The sequence below is a fragment of the Malurus melanocephalus genome, unplaced genomic scaffold (assembly GCF_030028575.1).
Source record: "Malurus melanocephalus ecotype Western Australia unplaced genomic scaffold, MMel_1.1 scaffold_60, whole genome shotgun sequence".
Classification (NCBI taxonomy): Eukaryota; Metazoa; Chordata; class Aves; order Passeriformes; family Maluridae; genus Malurus; species Malurus melanocephalus.
The window spans coordinates 1,491,974-1,514,747 of NW_026623292.1; the positions used below are offsets into that span (position 1 = coordinate 1,491,974).

General features: G+C 35.9%; 1 protein-coding gene across 1 annotated transcript in view; it reads left to right on the plus strand.

The window, feature by feature from the left end:
• Positions 1 to 22,774, plus strand: part of PPHLN1 (periphilin 1) — a 65,824-nt gene that overhangs the window by 1,625 nt on the left and 41,425 nt on the right. Inside the window, exons 2-5 of the mRNA XM_057366145.1 lie at positions 3,210 to 3,257; positions 4,344 to 4,435; positions 5,964 to 6,143; positions 6,571 to 6,626. Coding sequence (XP_057222128.1) covers position 3,257; positions 4,344 to 4,435; positions 5,964 to 6,143; positions 6,571 to 6,626 — 329 coding nt within the window. The 5' untranslated portion in view covers positions 3,210 to 3,256. The remainder of the gene's footprint in view (positions 1 to 3,209; positions 3,258 to 4,343; positions 4,436 to 5,963; positions 6,144 to 6,570; positions 6,627 to 22,774) is intronic.

The window sequence follows — 22,774 nt, forward strand, 5'->3', positions numbered from 1 at the left end:
TGTGATGGATTTTCCCTCTGCTTTTACACTTCTGTTTTTTCATTTTACCAGTASGACTGTGTCTGTTTAGTGTGTTCTACCTGTCCCAGGTATGAGGGTAAGATTAGAAAGTTACTTTGTTTCCCAAACCCAGTTTTATCTGTCTTGCCTGCTGTCTAGGTAAGAGATACTGGGATGTCTTTGAAGCATTATTGAATACAGAGTCTAATTGTTGGAAGATAAAACAATGTTTTCTGTGTGTCTTTATGTTCTCACAGCAGGAGTCATTGCAAGTTTTATAGTGATATTGCTAATAAGTTACATCTGTCCTAGATCTTACTTGTAGAGAAGCRTTTGAGCTTTTCTTGAGACCTTTTCAAAGTAGGGGGGAAACAGAATTGGCTCACATTTGTCAGTCTTTGCTGTTTGTCAGAGTAATTTTATAAAGCCAGATATATCCCAGTGGCATGGGAGGCACTTCAGCTGCCTGTCTCTGCGTTGGCAGCACAGCATTGTTTTTATGCTCTGTTCACATATGGCGAAATGTATCCATCTGGATTAGGAAGCCATATGTTTTGAAAACAAAAATGTAGATTCTGCAGAAGATGATAGCACACAGTAGATAAGAATCCTGGAGAAGTAGATACTTCTAACCTTAGTGAAAATTGATGTCTCAAGTAAGTGCAAGCAGACAAGACTTGTGTACAAAATGTTTTAAAATACTGGAGTGCTTTTGCAAATGCAAAATCAGGAATTTTTAACACTTATTATTTAGAAAGCAAAAAAGAATAGAAATTTAATGATTGTTAGATTAAGAAAGCTCAGTGGTACAAAAAATCTGAAGTGACCTGTGTAGTGTGCTCGATGAAGAAACCTTTGTTATATTGCACCAGTTATATTAGCATAGAGCACAACACAGTGCTGTGATAATTGGAGTRAAGCCATTCTTGATGGCGGCCACAGTAGAGCAGCTTGTGTTGTGTTAATAGAATGGCTTCTGCACTTACGGAATGTGTTTATTTGAGAGAATAAAGACTTTGCCTTAGGTAAAATAGTTACCTCTGAGCAAAAGTAGGAAGAGATTGTTTAAATTAACATAGCAAGTGATTATATATCATTATATTACAGAAATAACTGCTTTTCCTCTTGTTGTGGGTTAAGGCCTTAACCCACAGCAGCTGTACATGCTAATAGAAAATTGTCAATAAGTATGCATGATAATGTTAGGCATGAAACAAAATCAGATTTTTTTTTAATCTTTGTTTTGCAACAGCTTTGTACCTACTGAGAACAGATGATTCCAAATACAGCATAATAAACTGGMGGTTTGAGCTCTTGAGTCTTTGTTGATGGAATCTGCTGATACTGATCCTAAGAGTTTGGACTCACTGTGGTTATTATTAAAGCTGTGTCAGGTCACGTAATTTCAAAAAATAGGTTGCTTTCTTTTTCTGTGGAAACATAAAAAGTGCTCAAGATGCTGGGATATGCATTTTCCTCCCTTTAAACTTTTTTTTTTCTTTTAGTGTTTTCAAATACATCCTTATTTTATCTCATTGGTCTCAGCTAAGATTTGTTTTGTCTTCTGTATAGAATTAGTCTTCTTCTCCTACTTGTTCACCTTGCCAGCATTTTAAGCCCTGTACTTGATGGTTCTTTCTGCCTGGTTAACTTCCTTCATTTCGTTCCTCTAAATGCAAATGAGATTTTTCTTCCACCTGCATAGTTGCTTGTTTGGTATATATTGTTTTTTGTTAATCTGTTGACATCTGTGATAGTGTATCTGTACCTTTTTTCCAGCTTGTATTTTTGTTTTTGTCAAAACATTGATGTTAATTCTTGCTCATTTCAGTGAGGTCCAACATTGATATAAAAAAGGRAGTGTTTTTATCAGCCTTGCTGCCTGATAATGTAATGGAGTGTAGTGATGTGTGTTGGGATGTCGGAGGTGGTTTGACTGGTTTGACTGACAGAGCAGCATGAGGTGTAAGTTTGCACTCAGCTTCAGTAGCGCTTATCTGAGCTGCGTTGCTTTTTGAACATTGTGTTCACTTAACAGTTTCAGTAACTTTTGCAGGAAGCAGGGCAGGGCTGCTACTGTCTTTGTCAAAATGGAAAAAAATGCAGCCCACTTGAAAACCTTATCTGAGTTCATCTGCTAATTGCTATTGGTCTAAAAAACTGAGGGTTGGCATCAAGTACCTCAGTCTCTGTGCGTGTGAGAGGTGGGTGGGCTGTGGATGAGCAGGGCGGGGAGGGGGTGCTTTGGGCAGCTCAGATGCTTCCCGGCTGTGGGCAAGGATGGATACAAGGAATGGTCCACCATGGGGCAAGGGCTGGGCATGAGGGATAGGGGTCAAGTGTTTCAGGACAGAGCACAGTGATGCCTTTTCAGCATAATGATTTTGTCTTACCTTAGCAAATTCTGTCCCTCCCAGTACATGAAAACACAGGAGTGTTGAAATACTGTACTGGGCACAAAGAAAAGAGGACTGTGGGGACAGCATAAGAGCAGATAGAGGACCCTCCTGGTAGTGTGGGAAGGAGGGCACAGGCTTGCCCTAAGAACTCTTCATGCACATATAGCCCTGGTGCGAATTTTGAAGGCTTTAGCAAAAGTCAGTGAAGTACAGAATAAAGAGAAGTTGAGGCAGTTACTGTGAAAGTGCCAGGAAAGTGCTTCTGATGATGTCCCTGGCCATCCAATGCAGCAACATGAGCAGAGTTTTCTGAATTAGTAACTCTTACATGGAGTTTGCTGGAGATGGCAGGGCAGTGGATCCTCTCGCTTTTATGCTTGCCAAAAGGATCAGTGGCTTGGTTTAGTCAGTTTTTGATTTATAATCTGTAGCTACATCAGACTAGTTCTGCGTCTTGGTTATAGAACAAACTTAAGGTCAAATCTGTTGTAAAATGGAACCATATTTTAGGAAGATTTCACTTGAACCAATGCGAAGGTCAAAATCTCTGAACACAGATGCATCTTATTGTTGAGGAAAGAGCTTCTTTGTCGTGATTTACTGTCTTTTACTAAAAGAAAAGCCTTTGTTAAATCAAGCTTTTCTTTAGCCTCTCATCACCTGCACCTGAAACTTATTTTTCTTTGCAAAGACAGATCACAGGGTACAGGTGGTTAAAACACTTAGATTTTACCTGTTTTACTTAACAGAAAAAATTATTATGATGAATATATATGCATTTTTTGCTAACCTCAGATTTTTTTTTTTTAGTTAAGTGAATGGATCTTCAGAAGCAGATTTGTTAAAACTGACAAAACAGTAAGTATGTGTTATATTTTGCTAATGTACATCTGATTTAGTGCTACTTATGTTTAGAGTTAATAAACCCTTTTGTCATGTTGATTCTTAGCATCTTTACTAATCAATGTTTTTATATAGCCTCATAAGTCTATTTCCAGTAAAGTGTTTTTACTTTGTGCAAGTAGGTGATGTCATGTATTTCTCGTTCTGAATATGACCTGCTCTTACTTTTTCTTATTGACCGTTTCTAACAGCTAGAGCTACTATTGTGATGGGAAGGTTTGAAAAGTATAATTCTAGCAATTGCTTATCTACTTTTGATGTTGTATAGTAGATAATTTGTCACCTTTATAATCAGCAGAATGGTTTGACCTCAAGTCTGTTGTCTACCATAGTATGACTAGAATCTCTTAGGATGATGGTTTATTTCCACCTGTCTTTAATGACTAATTTTGATTTTGAAAGTCACCTTCCTCTGGAAAGAGGTATTTTTTTTTCTGCTGGCTTGCAATTTAAAACAGGAAGTATCTGTATGTGAAGAATGTGTTCTGTTCATGTAATCAAAATGCAGGGCTTTGTACTAAGAAATCATGTGCTGCATTTTGATCTCTTTCCAGATAGTTGAGCTGATGAATTAATTCAAAGTTATTATATTAAAAAGTAGAAATTATTTCATCTAATGAATAGGCGTTGAACTACTTTTTTAAAAAAGTTCCAGTGTTTTTAGCAGAGCAGTGTCAAAATTGCTGTAAGGTATGTGTGTATTCATTTACATATACATGCAGTATTTGCAATATGCATATATTTCTATAGAGCTGTTTATACTATCTCTTAAGTCCTGTAACTTTACAGATTATACTGTGCTTATTTCCAGTTGTTCAGTTGTTCTTGCCCATACTGTTACTTTTGCTCCAAGTATATTAATTACTTTCTATAACCAGAAAGAGTTATTTTAAAAGGCTAATAATAAGAAGTGTATGTACAGGGCTTGTGCATAATACCTTTCATTGTACAAATCAAGGAGCCTTTGTTTTTCTGCTCACTAGCCTTTTGTCTATTCATAATGAGTCTGGTTTTCATGAGTTGTATTTTTATTATCTTTAGTGGCATATCGAAGAGATGAAATGTGGTCTGAAGGCCGATACGACTATGAAAGAGTTCCAAGAGAACGTCTCCCTCCAAGGATTCATGGTGATGTAAGTGTATAGTAAGCATAATAGCATTATACTATACTTTTATACAGTGACTTGTACAATAAGGGCTGGATTTATGTATCTCTGTAAGTTCCCAGTATACCCCAAGTTCTTTTCCCATTCTTTGAAGCCAACAATGAAGCAAATGCATCTGCACAGAGATAATAGGATGCCTACAGAATTAAGTCTTGGCTACTTTTTTCTTGCTTTCAAGTTTGTTTGAGCTGTTTTAGAATATTTGTATTTTGATAAACTGATTCTTTTGGTGTAATGCTTTGTGTTATTAAACACAGGTTTTTTTATGACTTCTAGAGAACAAAAGGCCATATGAGGTCATATTTTTCCACAGTTTTTTATGTTGATACTTCTTTTAAGTAATTTGAGGTGGTAAAGGAGCTACTTCCATAATTCTTCTTTTCACCAACATAGTTTTTTGTTAAGATAGTTAAAGTATAGAAGGAGATGTACTTTCAACATTTGTTATAAACATCTTTGCTAAAGTTGTGCTTTGGAGCCTTGCAAGGGAAACATTTTACAAGAAGAGTGTCAATGGAAATCTACCTTGTAGGTACTGTCTTCTGTGATATGTATGTATGTGATACTTGTAAAAGGAAATTCAGAAGCTGTGCTTATTCTGCTGTAGAATAACTTCAGAATGCTTTTAGGAGATGTCTGTTCCCAAGAGTAATTTTTTTTCTGCTTTGTCTGAAGTCTCTAACAAAGAAATAAAATGGAATGTAGCTTTGTCTTTGGTGGTATTACACCTTAAATAGAATTTTAACAATACTTGATATTTCTGCTTATGTCCTATGCAATGTGCAGTTCACTTTTGCAGCTGTGCAATTTGTACTTAATAAACAAAGAATTTCTTTAATTGGCAAACCGTGTATGACATGTTATTTGAAGGAAATAAACTAATTTTGTGTTCGAGCAATAAGCTGCCTGAAATTTGCACTAAAAGAAAAACTAAGAGTGTTAAAATTCTGTCACTTGAATCCTCAGATTACGTACTACTGCATTGTTTCAGTGTGTGCTTATCTATTCAGATTATGAAGCAAGTTCTGTTTTAGCTACAGTCTCTGGAGTGTGGAGGAGGTTATGAACTTCAGGAAAATTGTTAGTATTTTCAAATGGGCTCTTTGTTCTACAGGCATTACAGGTGTAACTTTCTTCGTTGCATTCCAAAGTTAATATTAAAGTCTGAGAGGTACGTGTAGCTAACTGATGCTCAGAAAGTAGCTAATTCTACTGCTATAAACTTTTGAAAGATGATTAAACCATGTTGAAACTTTTCCCTCTATAATTAAACTTATAATGCCTAATGTTTTTAATATGAGTGGTGTCCAATTAGATTTAGTAAGTTATTCCCCTGTCCAACTGGCATGGTTTTTAATGTTTGCTGTTTCCCTGTGTGAATTCTTCTTTTAAGATTAAGTCCTGTGTTTAGAAATAACTTGATTTTACTTTAGTTCACTCRTTACAGATTTTCAGCTGTTAAAAACAATATGATTTTGTCTGTTTTGTGGTTTAGAGTGATTACCACAGAATAGTAAACGTTGTGCCCAAGAAACCACCTCTGCTTGAGAGACCTGGGGATGGAAATTACAGTCGCTATGACAATTATGGTCACGCTGAGTACAGAGACTATGACGAGGGTCGTGGTTTTGCCCATGACCGAAGAAGTGGACCTCCACACCGAGGTGTACGTAAGGTGATTCTTCTCACATGTTTATGATGTTTATTTTACCATTAATGCTTGAATAATTGATAATTACTGTAATCATTGTTGCTCCCTGCAACCCAGCTGTTGAAATTCTGTAATTTCAAGCTGCTGCTGGTAATTTATATTTTAAAGAGGAAGTTCTCCTTTAAGTTGGAGCATATATATATGGTTTGGAAACTTTTGTAGTTTTTGTATTTTGTATAGCATTGCAAAGTTCAATGCTGTCACAGAGAGAAAATAAGAGTAATGGGGTACAGTGAATAAAATGAGAAGGTAMTTGCTGTGAGGATTAATTTTTTTAGCTCATTCAAGTCTTTGGTTTTGCTGTATTGAAGTACCATTTGGCAGCTAACTGTACCTGGCATCTGCTGTTGAGATACATGTCACACAGTTGTTTTGCATGTATGTTTTTCAGGATGAATCAGGATACAGATGGGCAAGGGATGGTCATCCTCCAAGACCTGAATACAGGTATTTTTTCACTCTAGCAGTGCCATGCACAGGCTTCAAATACTTAGGGCATTTACTTTGTTTTCAAAACAGTTGGTGGAGCAGACCAGTGAAATAACAGGAAAAAGACAGCTGTTGAAGTAAAAGGCAATAGTGGAAAAACGTTTTTTAGTTGTATGGTTTGAAATAGAAATGAAAGAAATTATATGATATGCAAGTCTCTATTTTAGTATTTATTTAGTAAGGATAGGCGACAAAATGCTATCATCTTCAGGATGATAAACTGGAAGGGTAAGTAATTTAATGTGTCTCTGATCAGTCACACTTCTTACATGATTTCGGAGAATTCTTTGGTGTTTTACTTGGTTCTGTGAGTGTGGTATATTGGGGCCCCAATATAATTATATCTGTGCCATTTTAATGGTTGTTGGGATGGATAATGTAATTATGAAGTTCACAGCCTTGCTTTGAGCTCACTATTTTCTTAGCTGAACTGATGAGTATATATTTCCATCATGTGTTGTATTAATTTCTATGAACCCTTCTTAGTCTGTAGCTCAGGTTCCCATTTATGAAATGTAAGGAATAGTATTGAGTCATAGGGCTGTAAATATACATATGCCTGCAATGATGTTTAATATGGGATTATTTGAGTTAGCAAATGAAGTGCACAGGATAGTGTTACACTCCACGTTTGTGGACAAGGATGAAACTCACCCAAAATATTTACATAAGAATTTATTGTTAGTATAGCTGGAATATTAGGAGCCTGATCTAAGAATGACATCTCATGGCTGTGGTTTTATATGCCACATCCTTTGTTTCCCCTCCTCGAGATGTCTGTTATACATTTGTATATATTGCATCATGGGATATTATTGTAGTACCATAGAATAACTCCTTATTACTGCTATACATTTAAAACTATGGTTGTACCATACAAAGATCAAAAAAGGTAAACCACRTTAGCTATAGACTCCTGGTCAGTTAAAAAAATTGCTGTTAAACCAGCAGCAAGTTGAAACAGAAGACTGCAAGCAGGTCAGGAAAAGCTCAGGCAGAGCAAGCCTGACAAGCTTGCTCAAGGCCTTAGTCTTGTGGTGTTACAAAGTCAGAATGAAGCTGTTTGTAGCAATATCCATACCGGGCCACACATCCATTGCATGTAATGATTTATACATAACATAGATTCTATAACCTCACCATAAAAGAAATCCTTCATATATCGTAAGGGTCTGTGTGCAATAGACTTCTTTCTGAATTGCATTCTTGGAGCTAGAAGCAATAATAAATAGTTTTGAAAAGGAGTGTTCAATAAAAAACTTGTGTAAAAATTCTTCAGTCTTCTCAGTTGAGAGGGGAGTTTTTAAAGCTGAGGAAAATCTAAAAAGACTGAGTTAGTGTCTGGCAGTTCGTTGTAGACAGAACAAGAGTGGCACCCAGTGGTCAAAATGATTGTCTTAAATGCATCCTGATTTCTCCCTTTTAAAATGTATAGTGAAAATGTTAGCTCATTTTGTGGAAGGCTTTAGAAGTGTATTGTGTGGTATATGATAGTCCCATCTGAATCTTTATTAGACACCTCAGACTATATAACTGTTACAAAACTGCAGTAATGCTGTGGAAAAACTTCATAAAGATCCATGGTTCAGTTGAGTATCTGGGAATATATTTGCAATTGAATGAAACCCTACTGCTTTATTATTTAAATGTAGTCAATAATGTTGAAAGTAAAATCTTGTGATCAGACTGTAAGTGTTTGTAGTGTTCCATGTTTGTAATAAACTTAATTATGATTTTTTGCGTATTGCCCACTATTGAGCAATGTAGTGGATCTCAACAGAGGAAATCAAAGTACATTTCTTGGTGTATGTYGTCTCCTGTGGTGAAAGTGCTAATTACTTTCCATTTCAAAGACATTTGCTCTACAAAACACGATATTAAAAAGTTATTTTATGAAAAAAGCCTTCTCTTTGGATATGCTTAAAGCTATTTTAGGTAAGTTCTTCTGGAGCACATATAATTTTATTTTGTTGGAGGTAATAGAAACAGGTTCAAGATTATTTTATCCAGAAAGATTATAAAAAAGTTGCGTGGAACATGGCTAAAGTGTAGTTAGAAGCTAGAGAGTCAGGACACTTGTATGGTTGAATGGTTTTCATTGACTGTAAATTTACATGACTGTAAATTCTTTAAAATAATAGCTTGTATATTGACAGAAATAATGACTTTCTTGAGTATTTTTTGAAAACTCAATTAGCAGCTAAAAATGTGCCATGGAAAGTTGTTGTCAATGTGATGTTAACATTTCCTTTTGAGCATTCATCATTCACATTTTCCTACTTTGGTTTTGACAACAGAACTGTCAAACAGTACTTTCTGGTATATTTGCATTTTTCTTCCCTGTGTCATGATTTGGAGTGCTGAAAAACATTACTTGAGATTCTCCCAAAATAAAATGCTGCTTATCTGCAATATCAGAAGTCCTTAAATGAGTCCTGTGTGCGGTTTTGGGCACCTCATCAAGAGAAACATATCAATCTGTCAGAAGGTGTCCGAAGGAGGGCAACAAAGATGGTGTAGGGGCTTGAGGAGAAGCCACATGAGGAGCAGCTGAGGTGTCTTGGTCTGTTCAGCCTGGAGGAGACTRAGGGGAGACCTCAGTGCAATTACAACCTCCTTGTGAGGAGAAGAGGAGGGGCAGACATTGATGATTCTCAATCTTCACCCCTCATGACAGTGATGGGACCCAATGGAATGGCCTGAAGTTATCAGGGTAGGTAGGATTAGTTTGCATATCAGGAAAATGTTCTTCACCCAGAGGGTGATTAGGCACTGGAACAGGCTCCCCAGGGAGGTGTTCACAGCATCAGCCTGACAACAGTTTAAGAAGTGTTTGAACAATGCTTTCAGACATGTGAACACTAGAAGTGATTCTTGGGGTTGTCTTGTGCAGGGCCAGGAGTCAGACTTTAATGATCCCTATGAGTCCCTTCCAAATCAAGTTCTGTGATTCTCTGAAACTTTGCTGTTGAAGAAACCAGCTGTTAGGTATTTTTTGTATTTTTTTTCCTGTTGTTTGTTTGGTGATATTTTGTTGGGGTTTTTTAAAGCTTCTTGCCTTTTTCTTAAAAATAGGAAGTGCTTGTTTACTTAGCATTAGTGGAGCTGTGGTTTCAGCTGTGATGTGTCTAATKACCAGTAGCAGTTCTCCATGAATGACTAGAGGATTGCTGAGCTTCTRCCACATGGCTTAGCTTTTTTCCTTGTCTTCCTTGTTGTAGGGTTATGCTCCAGTTTCCAAGCAGCTGTCATTTACGTGGTAGACATTGTCATGTCTAGCACTGAGTGGAGCATTACTATTCCTTCTGATATTTTCTGGACCACATGCTTCTTGAGAGTTGTTAGACCTGTTCTATACTGTACGTAGTGAACAGCTGTCATCTTGGCCATGACTTCTTTGTAGCACAGATATATATTTTGCATGTTAAAAATGAAGTGTTTCAGAGGATGTCCAGGGCAGAGATTTCAAAATGAGTTCCCAGGTCTTTTTCTCCTGTGGTTACCTAAGAAATTCTGAACTCTAGGAAAAGATGTGAATTTTGTTGTAGCTTGATTTGAAGTGTCTCATGGTTCAAATGCAGTTGGCATATATAAATAATTGTACATCATAGTTCGGAGAAAAATTTCTGCACACATGGCAGTTTTAATGTCTTGGTTGCTGATGCTAYGAGATTTGTGAGACTTAGAATTTGAAAGGAGCAGAGATCAATTAARATGTGACTTCTCTGTATATCTTTTACTGATGTTGATAATTTTTCTGGGGATGTGTTACTGCTTGTCTTCAGAAATATATTAAGCTGATTTATGCAAAGCACTCATGCATGCCAGAATTTAAAAAAGTTGCAGTATTGCATATAACTTCTGTTATATGTTGAAGGATTCTAGTTTTGCAGTACTTCTCTGTGGGCCTCATAGCAATGGATTTCATATCCAAGTTCATYTTTGTAAGGTCAGATGAATTTTCCAGTGTGAAATGCTTTAGAAGATTGTTAGCTGCTGTTCACTTTAGTCATGCCAAATTTTAATCCTTTTGAGTGCACAGAGCATTACTTCATTCTTTTTTTTTACCAACCAAACTGAGTTCACAAGATGTGAAATATATGAAACTTGGCAACTTAAGATGGGTAAGACTCATCTTCAAAGAGAAATTACAAAATGACGCACTTGTAAATCCCAGCTACACATGCATTAAATTTGATCCTTAGAATTATCTGAGGCCCACATTTTTGTAAAACAAGGATTGCCATATTTGTAGAATAAGTACTCTGCATCAGTAGTAATACTGGTTTATGTAGACTCCTGACAAATGGCTTACATAGGAGGTTTTTAATATCTCCCCTCCAGCTGTATATATGAATAATTTTTCCTTTGTTGATGAAGGAAACTTGTTGCTATAATTTATGTTGTTTATTGTTTATTGGTTGGGTTTTTCTCCCGTGTTCTAAAGGAAATTAGGAAGTAGTTTTAGTCCAGTCCTTAATACTAACGCATTTRTCTATGTAACCCGAACCTGCTTATCACGTGGAGTGCTCAGGAAATATTTTGTAAGAAATGGAAATAATGAAGTAATTTTGGTGCTAGAAATGAGAGAAAACTGTCTGACAAAACACAGACATTCAATTGTAAACAATTTGTGATCTGTGAACAGCTGAGATTCATCAGTCAGTTCTATGTTTTGGAAGTATTTTGTATCAATAGCTTCTTGTCTTACTCTGAAATTTGTATGTGTTTTTCTGGACATTAAACTTGCAATTACCACTTTAGGGTGGTAAAGCACAATATATCTTGATTTKTGTAGATGCGTTCCCCTTCACAGTGAGACTTTGTGTACTGAAGGCCATGGAGAAAATTGGTTGCCAAGTGGGGTATAGAAGCTCAGCAATCGTGGCTTTTTGATCTCTGCTTGAACTATCCTTCCATTTAGTGATTAACCCCTTGTAAGTGCACAAAGTGATGACAGGATGTTGTAGAGGTTTGGTCTGAAGATTGTATGTTGAGAAGAAAATTCTATGGTAAGAATGGTTGTTTTAAATGAAAACCCGTGATGGGAGAGTCTCCAGATGGAAGTTAATGGTCACTGGCTTCTCTCAATAAAGCAGCATTTAATATTGAGAGTTCAGATGTGTCCTAGGCCAAGGCAGTTATCTTTACATTATCACTATGCAATCACCTTTGAGTTACAGGGGGTAATTTATTTCTTTTTTTCTTCTCCTTCCTGTATATATTCTTTCTTTAGGTAATGAAATAGTGAACCTGTTTAAATATTATACTCTTTTAAAGCAGTGTATTGTCTTGTGGGAGGCATTTAGGCTTTGGATTTAAAGTTTCTTGTAATGTGAACTGATCTGTGTCTTGCTTATAGAAGATAAACTTAGCCAACGGATTTATGAGATGGTGCTTAAGTGTACATAAGTCTGCTGTTCTGTTGCAATATTTGACAGCTCTTAAGGCAGACCATACAAGAACCTCATTCTTTATTAAAAAATGTGTGTGAAGGGAAATAAATATGGCAGTYACCCAAGGAAAATGGTCTTGCTTTTGACAGAGATTGATAAGCAGAGTTGTAATCATACTCATTAGCACATGCCTTTTTCTTTTAATAAATAAATAGAATCTCTGTCAGAACATTGGACCTCTTAGATATTCACACGACAGAGAAGCGTGGCTTGTTTATTCATATACAAAATTACAGTTTCCTTATAATAGATCATTGTGGTAGATTCRTTGTACCTGTCTGCAACTCCAGGCAAGGACTTGTCTGTTGAAATCTTTTGCTCAGAAAGCCCATTGTTTTAGGCTGCTAGCTAAATTRGTTTGCCTAGGCTTATGGTATTTTGGAGGGTGGAGGGGGGAAATTAGAACCTTTTAGAACAAGATAATAGGTAATATACAACTTAAAAGTTGATTCTGGTTTACACTAAATATTTAATGACTTCWGTTCATGTCTTATGCAGCAGTCTTACTGACTCAGTAGTTGCTGTGTTTTCTTTAAGAGCTGTTTTCTGCTCCACTGGCTCTAGCTCTTTTCTACTAGGGACAACCAATTTGTTAGAAAAATGAGGTTTATGTTTCATAATTTGACTTTCATTACTCAGTTGGAGTTATACATATCTGATTGTATGCCAGCACTTTGGGTTCCCTAGGTCTATAGGTTTTTATTTTGAATGGATTTTAGGAACTCAAATCTTGTCAGCAGATGCAGCATTTTAAAARCACCCTCTACTAAAGACTGAGTATATTTAAGAGCAGTTCAGAACTCTCGCCTGTTGGAGGTCAAGTGGAGGTAAAAACATTTCAGTTTGTCCAAGTCTGGTTTTGTTGCTGTGATGAATCTTTCTATTTAACTTAGAACCCAGAGATTATCTATATGAACACTGCCTATTTTCTTACTAGGAATTTTATGTCAAAGTGGATTTCTGCTATTTATGGGGCCTGTTGCATATATCTAGAATTATGCTAGAAACCTCATTCAAAGCAAAACTGCTGTCATTCCACTTCTGAAATGTTGGTCACTTGAGAATGGGGAGAAAAGGAGAGACTAGTAGACAGGGTTTCAACTGTAGATTTTTTTTTCTGCCATCCTATAATGTAAAATACAGGCAGGAGGTAGAAATTCCTCTTATTTTCAACTGGTTTTTTTTACATGTTTTAGCTAATTGTGTGGCTAAATTGAAAGGTGARTATTTCTTTAACTGGCATCTAGTTTCAGTTGCTAAGAGATGAGTATTTTAAATATTTTTCTATGCATAACAATTGACTCGGATGTTCATTGAAGGCTGTTTTATTTTCTTTGCAAAATTTATCCATCCAATTCTAGAAACCAAGTTTGCTTTCAGAAATTGCCTACTGATAATTTTGTTACTTTTAGAGGATCTTGCTGAAATCTAATTGGTTATGCAGTTTCCATCTCAGGAAAAGAGGAAGGAGTCAAACCGTCAAATTAGCAGAACTTCCCACTACCTGATTTTTGTTCCTGCTGAGCTTGTAAATAAACAGCCTCATGCAATAGAGCTGTCCTGTTACATGAAATGTGGAACGGTTCTGAATCTTGGGTTCAACTTCTCTAAAAGCTGTATGAGAAAATTGGGTGGGCTTGTTTTTGAAAAGCATAATTACAATAGGTATTTTCAGTTTCATTCTGTGTGTATGGTATTTCTTACACTTTTAAATGTTTCGGTTGCATTTAAATACAGTTTCTCTGCTGTGACTCTTGAGGGATTGAAAAAGGATAGACATATTTATAAACTTWGCAAAGGACATTTTTATAGTCTTAAAAATTGTTGTTGAATAAAGAATGGCTAGGTAGTAAATTGACTTTTAAGTAGCTGTTGGACAAAAATTACAGTAAACATACCAAATTTGGTAAAAGTACCAAACCCCAGAAGTTCTTATTCTGTCAATTCTCAACTATCAAATGTTTATTTGACTTGCTTTTGATCCAAAGCTGTGTTATATTTTAAGTATCTGTGGCTTTTTGTGTGTACARCTATTTCCCACTGTAGTTTTTGTAAGATTTTAAATTGTCCTTTAAAATAAGTGTTATAATTACATTTTTAACGGGGGCTATTGCATGAGGATTGTTTACTACAGGTGTTCTTATGATACATACTGGAAAAATCCAGTAGTCTATGCAAACTCAGTTAAATTTTGTAATAGCATCAATTCGTTGTTTAAAACTAAATCACATCTTGGGAAAATTACGATTTTCTTATAATAAATGCTATTTACATAATGCTAATAAACTGTAAGGAGATCCTCTGTTTACAATGTATGGTAGGGTAAGGTGGCTAAAGGTAAGATTGTGTACATTTACACTGTAAGATCTTGGCCAACACATCTCTTAAAGGAARTCTTTGAAAAGGAAGCTCGCCTGGTCCAGTCTTACGGTGAGCAGTATAGATGGTATCAAACTAGTAGGTTAATGCTGGATTGGGAAGTGAGGCAAACTCCCATGGGTAGCACTTGATTTTTCTGGAAAAGATTCCTAACAACCTTTTTAAAAAACAGCTGGTTACTGAGAGACAGTGAGGGAGGGAAAGAGAAGGGAGTCTCCTTTCGAGTCCAGACAATTTCTGTTTAGATGGCATCTGACTAAATCATCTCAGTGAAAGCCAATGGAATGGACTGATGAATGTAGTCAAGACTTTCTCACGTTGAGGACTTGTCACAGAGGATTTCCACACAATTTCCCTTAGGAAGGTAACTTCTTCATCTRTTAGGTTCCAAGGACTTGTTTGTTATATTCTGAATAAACATTTTAGAGAATTGAATTCCCATTGAGAGACGGTGGGAATATTAGGATACAGGAGAGGAGAAAAGAGGAAAAAGTTCAATGTTACTGCCAGTATAGGCATCCTTTTGTTAAGCATTTTTCTTCAAAGAGAAAATTTTTGATGTGCCATTTCCATCTACTCCTGTGTTGAGGTTGTAACAATCTACGTAACAAGGAAAAGTTCATCAATGAAGCAATTCCATGATCTCATGCCATTGATACTATTTTTAAAAGATGATGCTATTTTTGCATGGTAACAAATCATTCCCAATGTTAATCCTGACATTAGTTCATGATATACATTTGCATAACCTTAAAGGTTCTTTCCTTTGTATGTTAAGCTGTGTAGAATTTGTTTATGAGCTGACAGTAAATGCTTTTGTCTAAGTGAAACTGAATATTGATGCCATTACACACGACAGGATTGGGTCAGCCAGCTGTGGGAATCTTTCTCTTCTGAAGTCTGACTTTCAACAGCTGTTTGTGTTAAATTAAGTCATACCTTATCTAGCCTAGTATGCCTAATTATTTTTGAAAGTGGTGCTTGAGAGCATGATTATGGAATTTTGAAGTAAAATGGAAAAGATGTTTTAATGTGTTGACTTATGGACTAATAGAATGGTTTGAATTGGCAGGTGCCTTGAAAGGTCATCTAGCTAGCCCCCTGCAATATGCAGAAACATCTACAAGTAGACCAGGTTGCTCAGAGCCACATCCAGCCTGACCTTGAATGTTTTTCCAGRGGTGGGTTATTTACCACTTCTCTGGGCAGCCTGTTCCAGCTTTTCAGCACCCTCACCATAAATTTTTTTTTCCGGAGCCTTTTCCTCTCCAGGCTGAATACCACCAACTCTGTCAGCCTTTCCTCACAGATGTGTTTGGAYCTGCTCCAACTGTCAAATGTCCTCTTTGCAGTTCTTCAGAGCTGGCTGCAGTACACCACGTGGAATCTCATCAGGGTAGAGTAAATGGCAAAACTAATTCAGGTTTGATGAGTTAATAGACTGAGTATGTGTTCTACCATTTTTATCTTGTTAAATGCATTTTTGGAAACATTTTGTACAAGCTAGGTAAGGAGAAAGATTGTGTTAACAGGGAGATTGAAGTACAAAGCAATGAATTACTGTCTTTAAAATCTCTTTTCAGTTACTATTTATTGTGTTCTTTACTAAAACTTGTCTCTGTTAAACAGTATTCTGTTTTAAAATTTATTACTCATAGCCAGTCAGTTTTTCTAGGTATGTATGTCTGATATTTTTAGGAAAAAAAAAAGAATTACTTATTTGAATCTTATMGATTCTAACTTTAACTGTTCTAGAATGCTGTCAAGGAACCTATTTTACGTATCATAATTAATTAAAAGTCATGAATGCAGTCAAGAGACTGATTTTCCTACCGTAAAARTCTATTGCCACAGCAGTTTTAACTATCTAAGTAGGTGCTGTTGTGGTCATTCCCTTCTCCCTGGTTCTGTTTCAGGTGTTTGTATGTTTCACTTAGTTGGTTCTGTATGCTAACTCACCACAGTGAATTAAATAATTGTCTGCTGGTTTGGTTGCTTGAGAGAAAGTGTCAATGCCAGGTTAGGCATGAAGTCAGAATATGGATCCAAGGAAGGTTGAAAGTTCAGGGTTGCAGTAGYAGCAGTTTCAAGCATTATGAGTTTTCATGAAGCTGTGCTCCAAAGCTGTTATCAAATCACCAAAATATCAATGGCATACAAGATTGCAAAAGAATTTTTAGTGGGAATTCATCCAAGCAGTGTAGCTTGCCTCTGTGTTCATTAAATTCAAATAAGTGCTATTTGTAGTATGTATGAAAGGGACTACAAAAAGAAGCAAGAGATATTGATGTTTATTAAAGAGATTGTAGATTGTAATCAAAGTGAAGGGAGAAAGCACATGGAAAATAAAGATAAAGCTACATGGCTGAAAAAATTTTAAGAAGSAAATGTCTGTCTTAACATTCTGATTTTGAACAAAGTATATACTTGACAGGAAGGAATAAGATCAAATAAAGAAAATCCCACTATGTACAATGGATGCATTTCTTCATGTATGTATAATGTCYTTAAAATTGAAAAATCTAGAAGCAGAGGTAGTGTGCTGACTTTTTGACATTTGCTATGCAGAAGTCCATACCATTATTACAAYGCTTTGAGGCATAAGCAAGTGAAACCTGTTTGACCTAATTGCTTCAAATATCACATTAAGAATAAAAACATAGAGATCTGTGAAGCATTTTTCCAATATAGAGAAAAATGGAGTGTTTGTCTGATTTATAGATCTCATTAAGGGATTTGGAAATAGAAAAAAAGTATATATAGTAAGGGTATTGTCTGTCAGTATTACTGACATAAGGTATTATTGCTTACAAACCTGTTCCACAACGTGATCTTTCCTTTTGCAGTTTTTTATTGGTAGTGTTAGAAAGTCAATCCCAAGAGTTGATCAAATCAGCATATCCTAGTACAGGGCACTACTTGTTGCATTTTTTTAAGTGTCAATGAACTAATGGCTTTCTGATGAAAACCTTAAGAGCTCCTCCAGTAGATATGTTGCGGTTTCTGGGTTCTTCTATGAAAGGATTTTTAAGATAGCTTTTGGGTAAAGAGTAAGAGCTTGCCAAACATAAAATTCACTTATGTCCCTAAAATAAAGGGAAAAAGTATTTCTTTCTTTCTGGGGCTTAGTGTATATGTAAGACAAGTGCTTGTCTACATTAAATTATTYGGCATGTACTAACTGTGAAGTAAAAAAGCAAATTCAAAACCTCCATAGAAAGGACACTTTGGCGGGACCAATGTTCTTTGGTACATCAGGGAAATGTTTTAAAGCTCTTTTTTGTGTGCTGGTCTCTGTGCCTGAGGCAGAATGACAGTAAAAATGCAAGCACCTGCCTAGAAATGTCTGTCCCATCAGAATTTTGTCTAGAAGTTACAGTAATGACCAGTTTCTCTGTTGTGTTAGGGCATTAAGGAAAAAAAGGAAGTATGTAAGTACTATATTGTGCTTCTGGGKTTTTTTTCAATTTTTAGTGTTATATTGAGATAGAAGATTTCAATTGTTTCCATTTTGTATTGTCTGAAGTCTGTTCAGGAATTGATTTAGTTGCCACTACATAAAGTGGCATAAAGTCACTACATAAAGTCATAAAATGGGAGGGGTTTATTTCTTGAGCTAGTTATCTGAACTGTTTGACTATTCTAGGGTGATAGGATGCTCAAAATGCAGTTATTAATGTTGTTGCTGTTTATAGAAATTGTAACTTGGTCCATCACTTTAAGCAAATACTCACTCTGGAAATTAAGACTTGTGTTTTATTTTCTATTTTAGAGAAATTGGATGGTGTTACTACGACCTTGTTTTGGAAAAGAAGAAAAACCAAGATCACATGCATTTGCAATTATTTTGTCTAATTTGTATTGATTTTTCTGATTAATATATTTAGTCTTTATTCTGCAAAGAATTGTCTAAGTTGTTTGTTCTTAATTCTTTGGTACTTAAATCTGTGTTTCTGGACTCTTTGTTACTTGTTTCTCTGTCCTTATCTGTATGATTGACCTGTCTTGATTTCTGTCTGTCAGATAACAGAGAGTTTTAGTTTAAATGTACTTTTATTATGTGGKCTTACCTTCCAGCAAGTCTAATATATGTAATCAATGACAGTACAAAGGAGGAAGKTACTCTTTACTAAGGAGGAGGAGCAATGTAGTGGGATTTCCAGTGCAGCTGAAGTGCACAGCATTACTGTTCAATTAAGGGACAGAAGCATTTCTCTCTAATGTTGCTATAATATTCAGATTGTCTTATTTTTTATTCTCTGACCTGTCMTGACATCCTGAGGGGATGGTGGGGGGAGAGGAGTTGAGCAGCTTTCATACTGACTGAGGTGGAAGAACGACATCAGTGTGGAGTTTTGGTGTTATGATAACTTCAGTAGTACTGCATGCAGCATAAAAATAATGAAACATATATTTTTAATTTATTTTGTACATTTGGTATTTCTAGGTACCCTTTTCTGCTTGAGACTTAATGTTTCACAATGCCTATTTCCTTTTACATTCATGCAAAAAGCTGTTAATAAGATTACACTGGCTAGTCCTAATTATGTTAATTTCATTTAGAGCAAAATGCAAATATCACAAGTGTTCCAGTTACTTGCTTAGTCATAAAATGTTGAAAACCAGTTGTCAATAAGAAATGTTGTCATCATTTCAAATGAAAGCCATTGGAGCCAGATGCARTTTCTTCTGTCTATGATGGTGTAATTCACTGTATTATTTTAGCTTATGATAGATCTGCATAAGGATYTTAGGACAATAACAACAGATTATAGTAAATCTCCAAAGCAGAACCTGAGCAAGTTGTTGGTTTGTTGCATAACCGTGTACTGTGTACTTTGGAAAGGAACGAGTTCTGGGAAAGAGGATTGTGGCTGGAATCTTGCACCACCTACATTTACTTTGAAGATGTTAAAAATGGAGGTGTTCTTGGCACTTCTTTTAGAGGTTGGGGGTGTTGTGTATTTTATTAAATATTTTCTACATCGTCTGATTCATGTTGGTAGCTCATGCAATGTCCTGAAAAGGAAGGCAGGAGGATTTTTTTAGTTTCACTTTTCCCTCCCCCTTCCCATTGCCTCTATTATGAGACAGGAAGTATATTCAGTTAATGCTTTAGTTCAGATCTTGACTGTTTTATCTCTTTGCACTGAAGAAGCTGTCTATAGCTTCTTCACTTTATTTTTAAATTGTGTGAGTTACTTTTAGGCAAGGTTAGTAATTAAGCACAAGCCTGTAAATGGTGTTTAATCCCTTTGACAATAGCAGTAATCTTTTTCAGACGGAAGAGATCATGAAAACATTCTGATTTTTTAATCTGGGTTATAGAGAGCACTCACCTGTGAATTGCTGGAAGACCCTTYAGTTTCTGTTCCACAGCAATATGCTGTTTTGTTGCCAGTCTTCAGCCCACTGTCAAAAGTGAGAATTATGTCCTCTATGGCTGGACCATAATGTGGATTAATGTTCTAGTTGAAAAGATGAATTTATTGGGACATAGAAGTCCCAGAGAACAGTGAGCACTAAATAGTGTATGCTGTTGTCCAGTAGAAGGATGTTCAATGAAAGTGAACAAAGAGTCCTCTAAGCTTTTTCCTTTATTGCATGTGRTGGGCTTCATGTACCCAAGTACCTCTCTGTTCCTGGGCATTTCAATTTTGCTTTTAAGTACTCTTAAGATATAAAACTGCAATAGTGGTTTGTGTTAATTTTTGTTTCCCATAGCTTAAGCTGTACCTCTGTGTTGCTTCTGATCCACAGGCAACTGAAAAGCTCMCCAGTGTTGTATTCGCTTGGTTTTCTGCTGTGCAGCAAGTCATGCCTTTGTCTATTCTGCAGCTGTGTTTTATCCTAGAGGAAACTGGARCTGATGGTTAACTGAAATAGCTCTCAGGCTTGGGCTCTTCCCCCTCCAGCCTTTGGTAAATGGTATATCACAGTATGGCTGTTTTTGTAACATTTCAAGAGCTTATTCAAGACTGTCAGCTTTACTGAGATCTTAATGGCCAAGTTTTGTYGAGGTTAACAATGAATCCGCTTCCTGTTCTCACTGCTGAAAGAACAAAATTGTGCTTTCAGGACTAAATGTGAATTATGAATACAAAATACAAAGATTTGAGAGATGTTATRTTGAAGGGATTAATTCTATATTTGTTGTTAGGGGCAGTAGCTCTATTTTAAAGTTACAGCTGAGCACAAAATTTTGCATCTCTATTAAATATTGTCCCTGCTCAATAAACCTTTTGAGTATGTGTTGGAATCTGAAGCATGTGCTTAACTGCTTTGCTGAATTGGGGCCTTCATTACCAAATTGCAGGTGTATGTTAGCCTAAGTATTTAAGGAAAAAAATAACTGTAAAACAATACTTACTTTGTTCTGTTCAATGTGTTATATTAATGGAAAACATCAGAAATGCTGTGCTGTTGCTATGCTGTTCAGAACAGATTTAATATAGTTAATGGCCTAAATGTTTTGTAGATATGGTCCAGTTAAGAATTAACATGGATTGATGAAATGAAAATTCAAAAATTGAAACTGAAATTCTATTTTAGGGTGCATAATATTATTGTAGAACAAGGCTTTCAAGTATTTTCCTGTTTAAAAGTGTGTTTCAATTATATATWTTTTTTAATTCTTAGTGGATATTAGAGCATTTATTATATGTGTGCAATAGCTGGGGCTCTGTAAACATTTCCATAATAAASTTCTCTGTATACGAAGGTTTAATAACGTGGTCATAAAAATGTGTTTTGCACATAAAAGTGGTATACTGGTCTGCCAGAAAGCTTGTGCTTTAAAAATAAATAACATAGTTTAAAGAGAGAGATTAAGAAGGAAATGGAAGAAAAAGTGGGCTGTACCTAACTCATTCCTGATAAATATTTGATCAATATGTTCTTTAATAAATAAATAACCCCCAYTTAGAGAAAGTAGTTCAGTACTGAGCTAATCTAGTATTATTCAAGCCTGAACTTATAYTTCATATCTATTGCTACCTAAAATCTTCATGCATATAGTGAAGATGAAGCACTAGTGCCCTGTTTTCAGATACATCTTAGAGGTTTGAGAGCTCACCTGGCTTCTTTAGATTTCCTTTTGTTAAATTTAAGTGGMCAAAGGGCCTTGAATGTTTCTTCATTAAACATGTTCTCCCATTGTCTGATAATTTCATTTATTTCCTTCCAGAAAGTCTCCTGTTGTTCTGTGAATTTTCTAGAGTAGTGTCAAATGTGGGCATGTTGGTCTTAGGCCCTTCAAGAAAGTAGTAGAGTTGTCCTGCTGTATTTGGGTGTGATTGATTCTTTGATGTAAATATCTCTACAATGGCTGCTGAATAGAGGATATTAAATGAGTGCTAGTTAGCAGTTCCATAATTCCAGCTTTTTGCTGGCTTGCTTAGGAAGAAGGAAGTGCCACAACAAATAGAAGAAAAGATGTTTAGAAAGGAAATAAATGTTGATTTTTTTTTTTAGCACACGTGTTAGATATAAATCCATGTAACATTGTCTTCGATCAGTTTTGGTATGCAGACCTATAAAATATGTTTCTCTGTGTGATATGATGCACGTAAAAGGCTTGTGTTCTGTTRACAGTGAAATAATTAGATAACTGTAAAATGTGGCTCTGCTTCACTGGCTTTTTACTGAAAACTAGGATGGCTGAGAGCTATTGGTTCATACTTTAGCTTCATATGAAAGTTTTTAAAAATAATGATTTTATTTTCCCAATACTTTATTCAATCTGATTTTGGAGAAATAAACTGAGGAATTGTTGCTTTATGGCTTACTGGCTGTGTTCCGTCCCAAGACTTTCYTGTTGCAGAATACCTTAATGTTCCTTGTGGGTTGCTTGCATTCTGAAGACCAATTGTGCAGCTGTGCTTTCCGTGCAAAAAGTAAATCTGCACGGTACAACACATCAGTGTTTTTGTTTTGTGGTGCTACCTGTGTAGTTTCTGTAGTCCAAGACACCTTTGGCACGTGGAAATCCTTTCTAATCTGTCACAAATGTGGACCTGTACCGTGCTGTAGGAATTTTCTTCTTCTCCACCAACATAAAATTAGCTATAGCTACATTGTGCTAAATGAGACCACCAGATTTTTGTGAGACATCCCCCTGTTTAAAATAGTGTATTATGWTGGGAAATAGGAGAGAAGATACATTCTGATTTACTAGATACGCTGTGAAGTCTTGGAGATTCTGTGGAGAAGCTGAGAAGTACTTGCTACTCTTATCAWTGTGTCTTCTGACCAAAGCAAATGAGGCGAGTC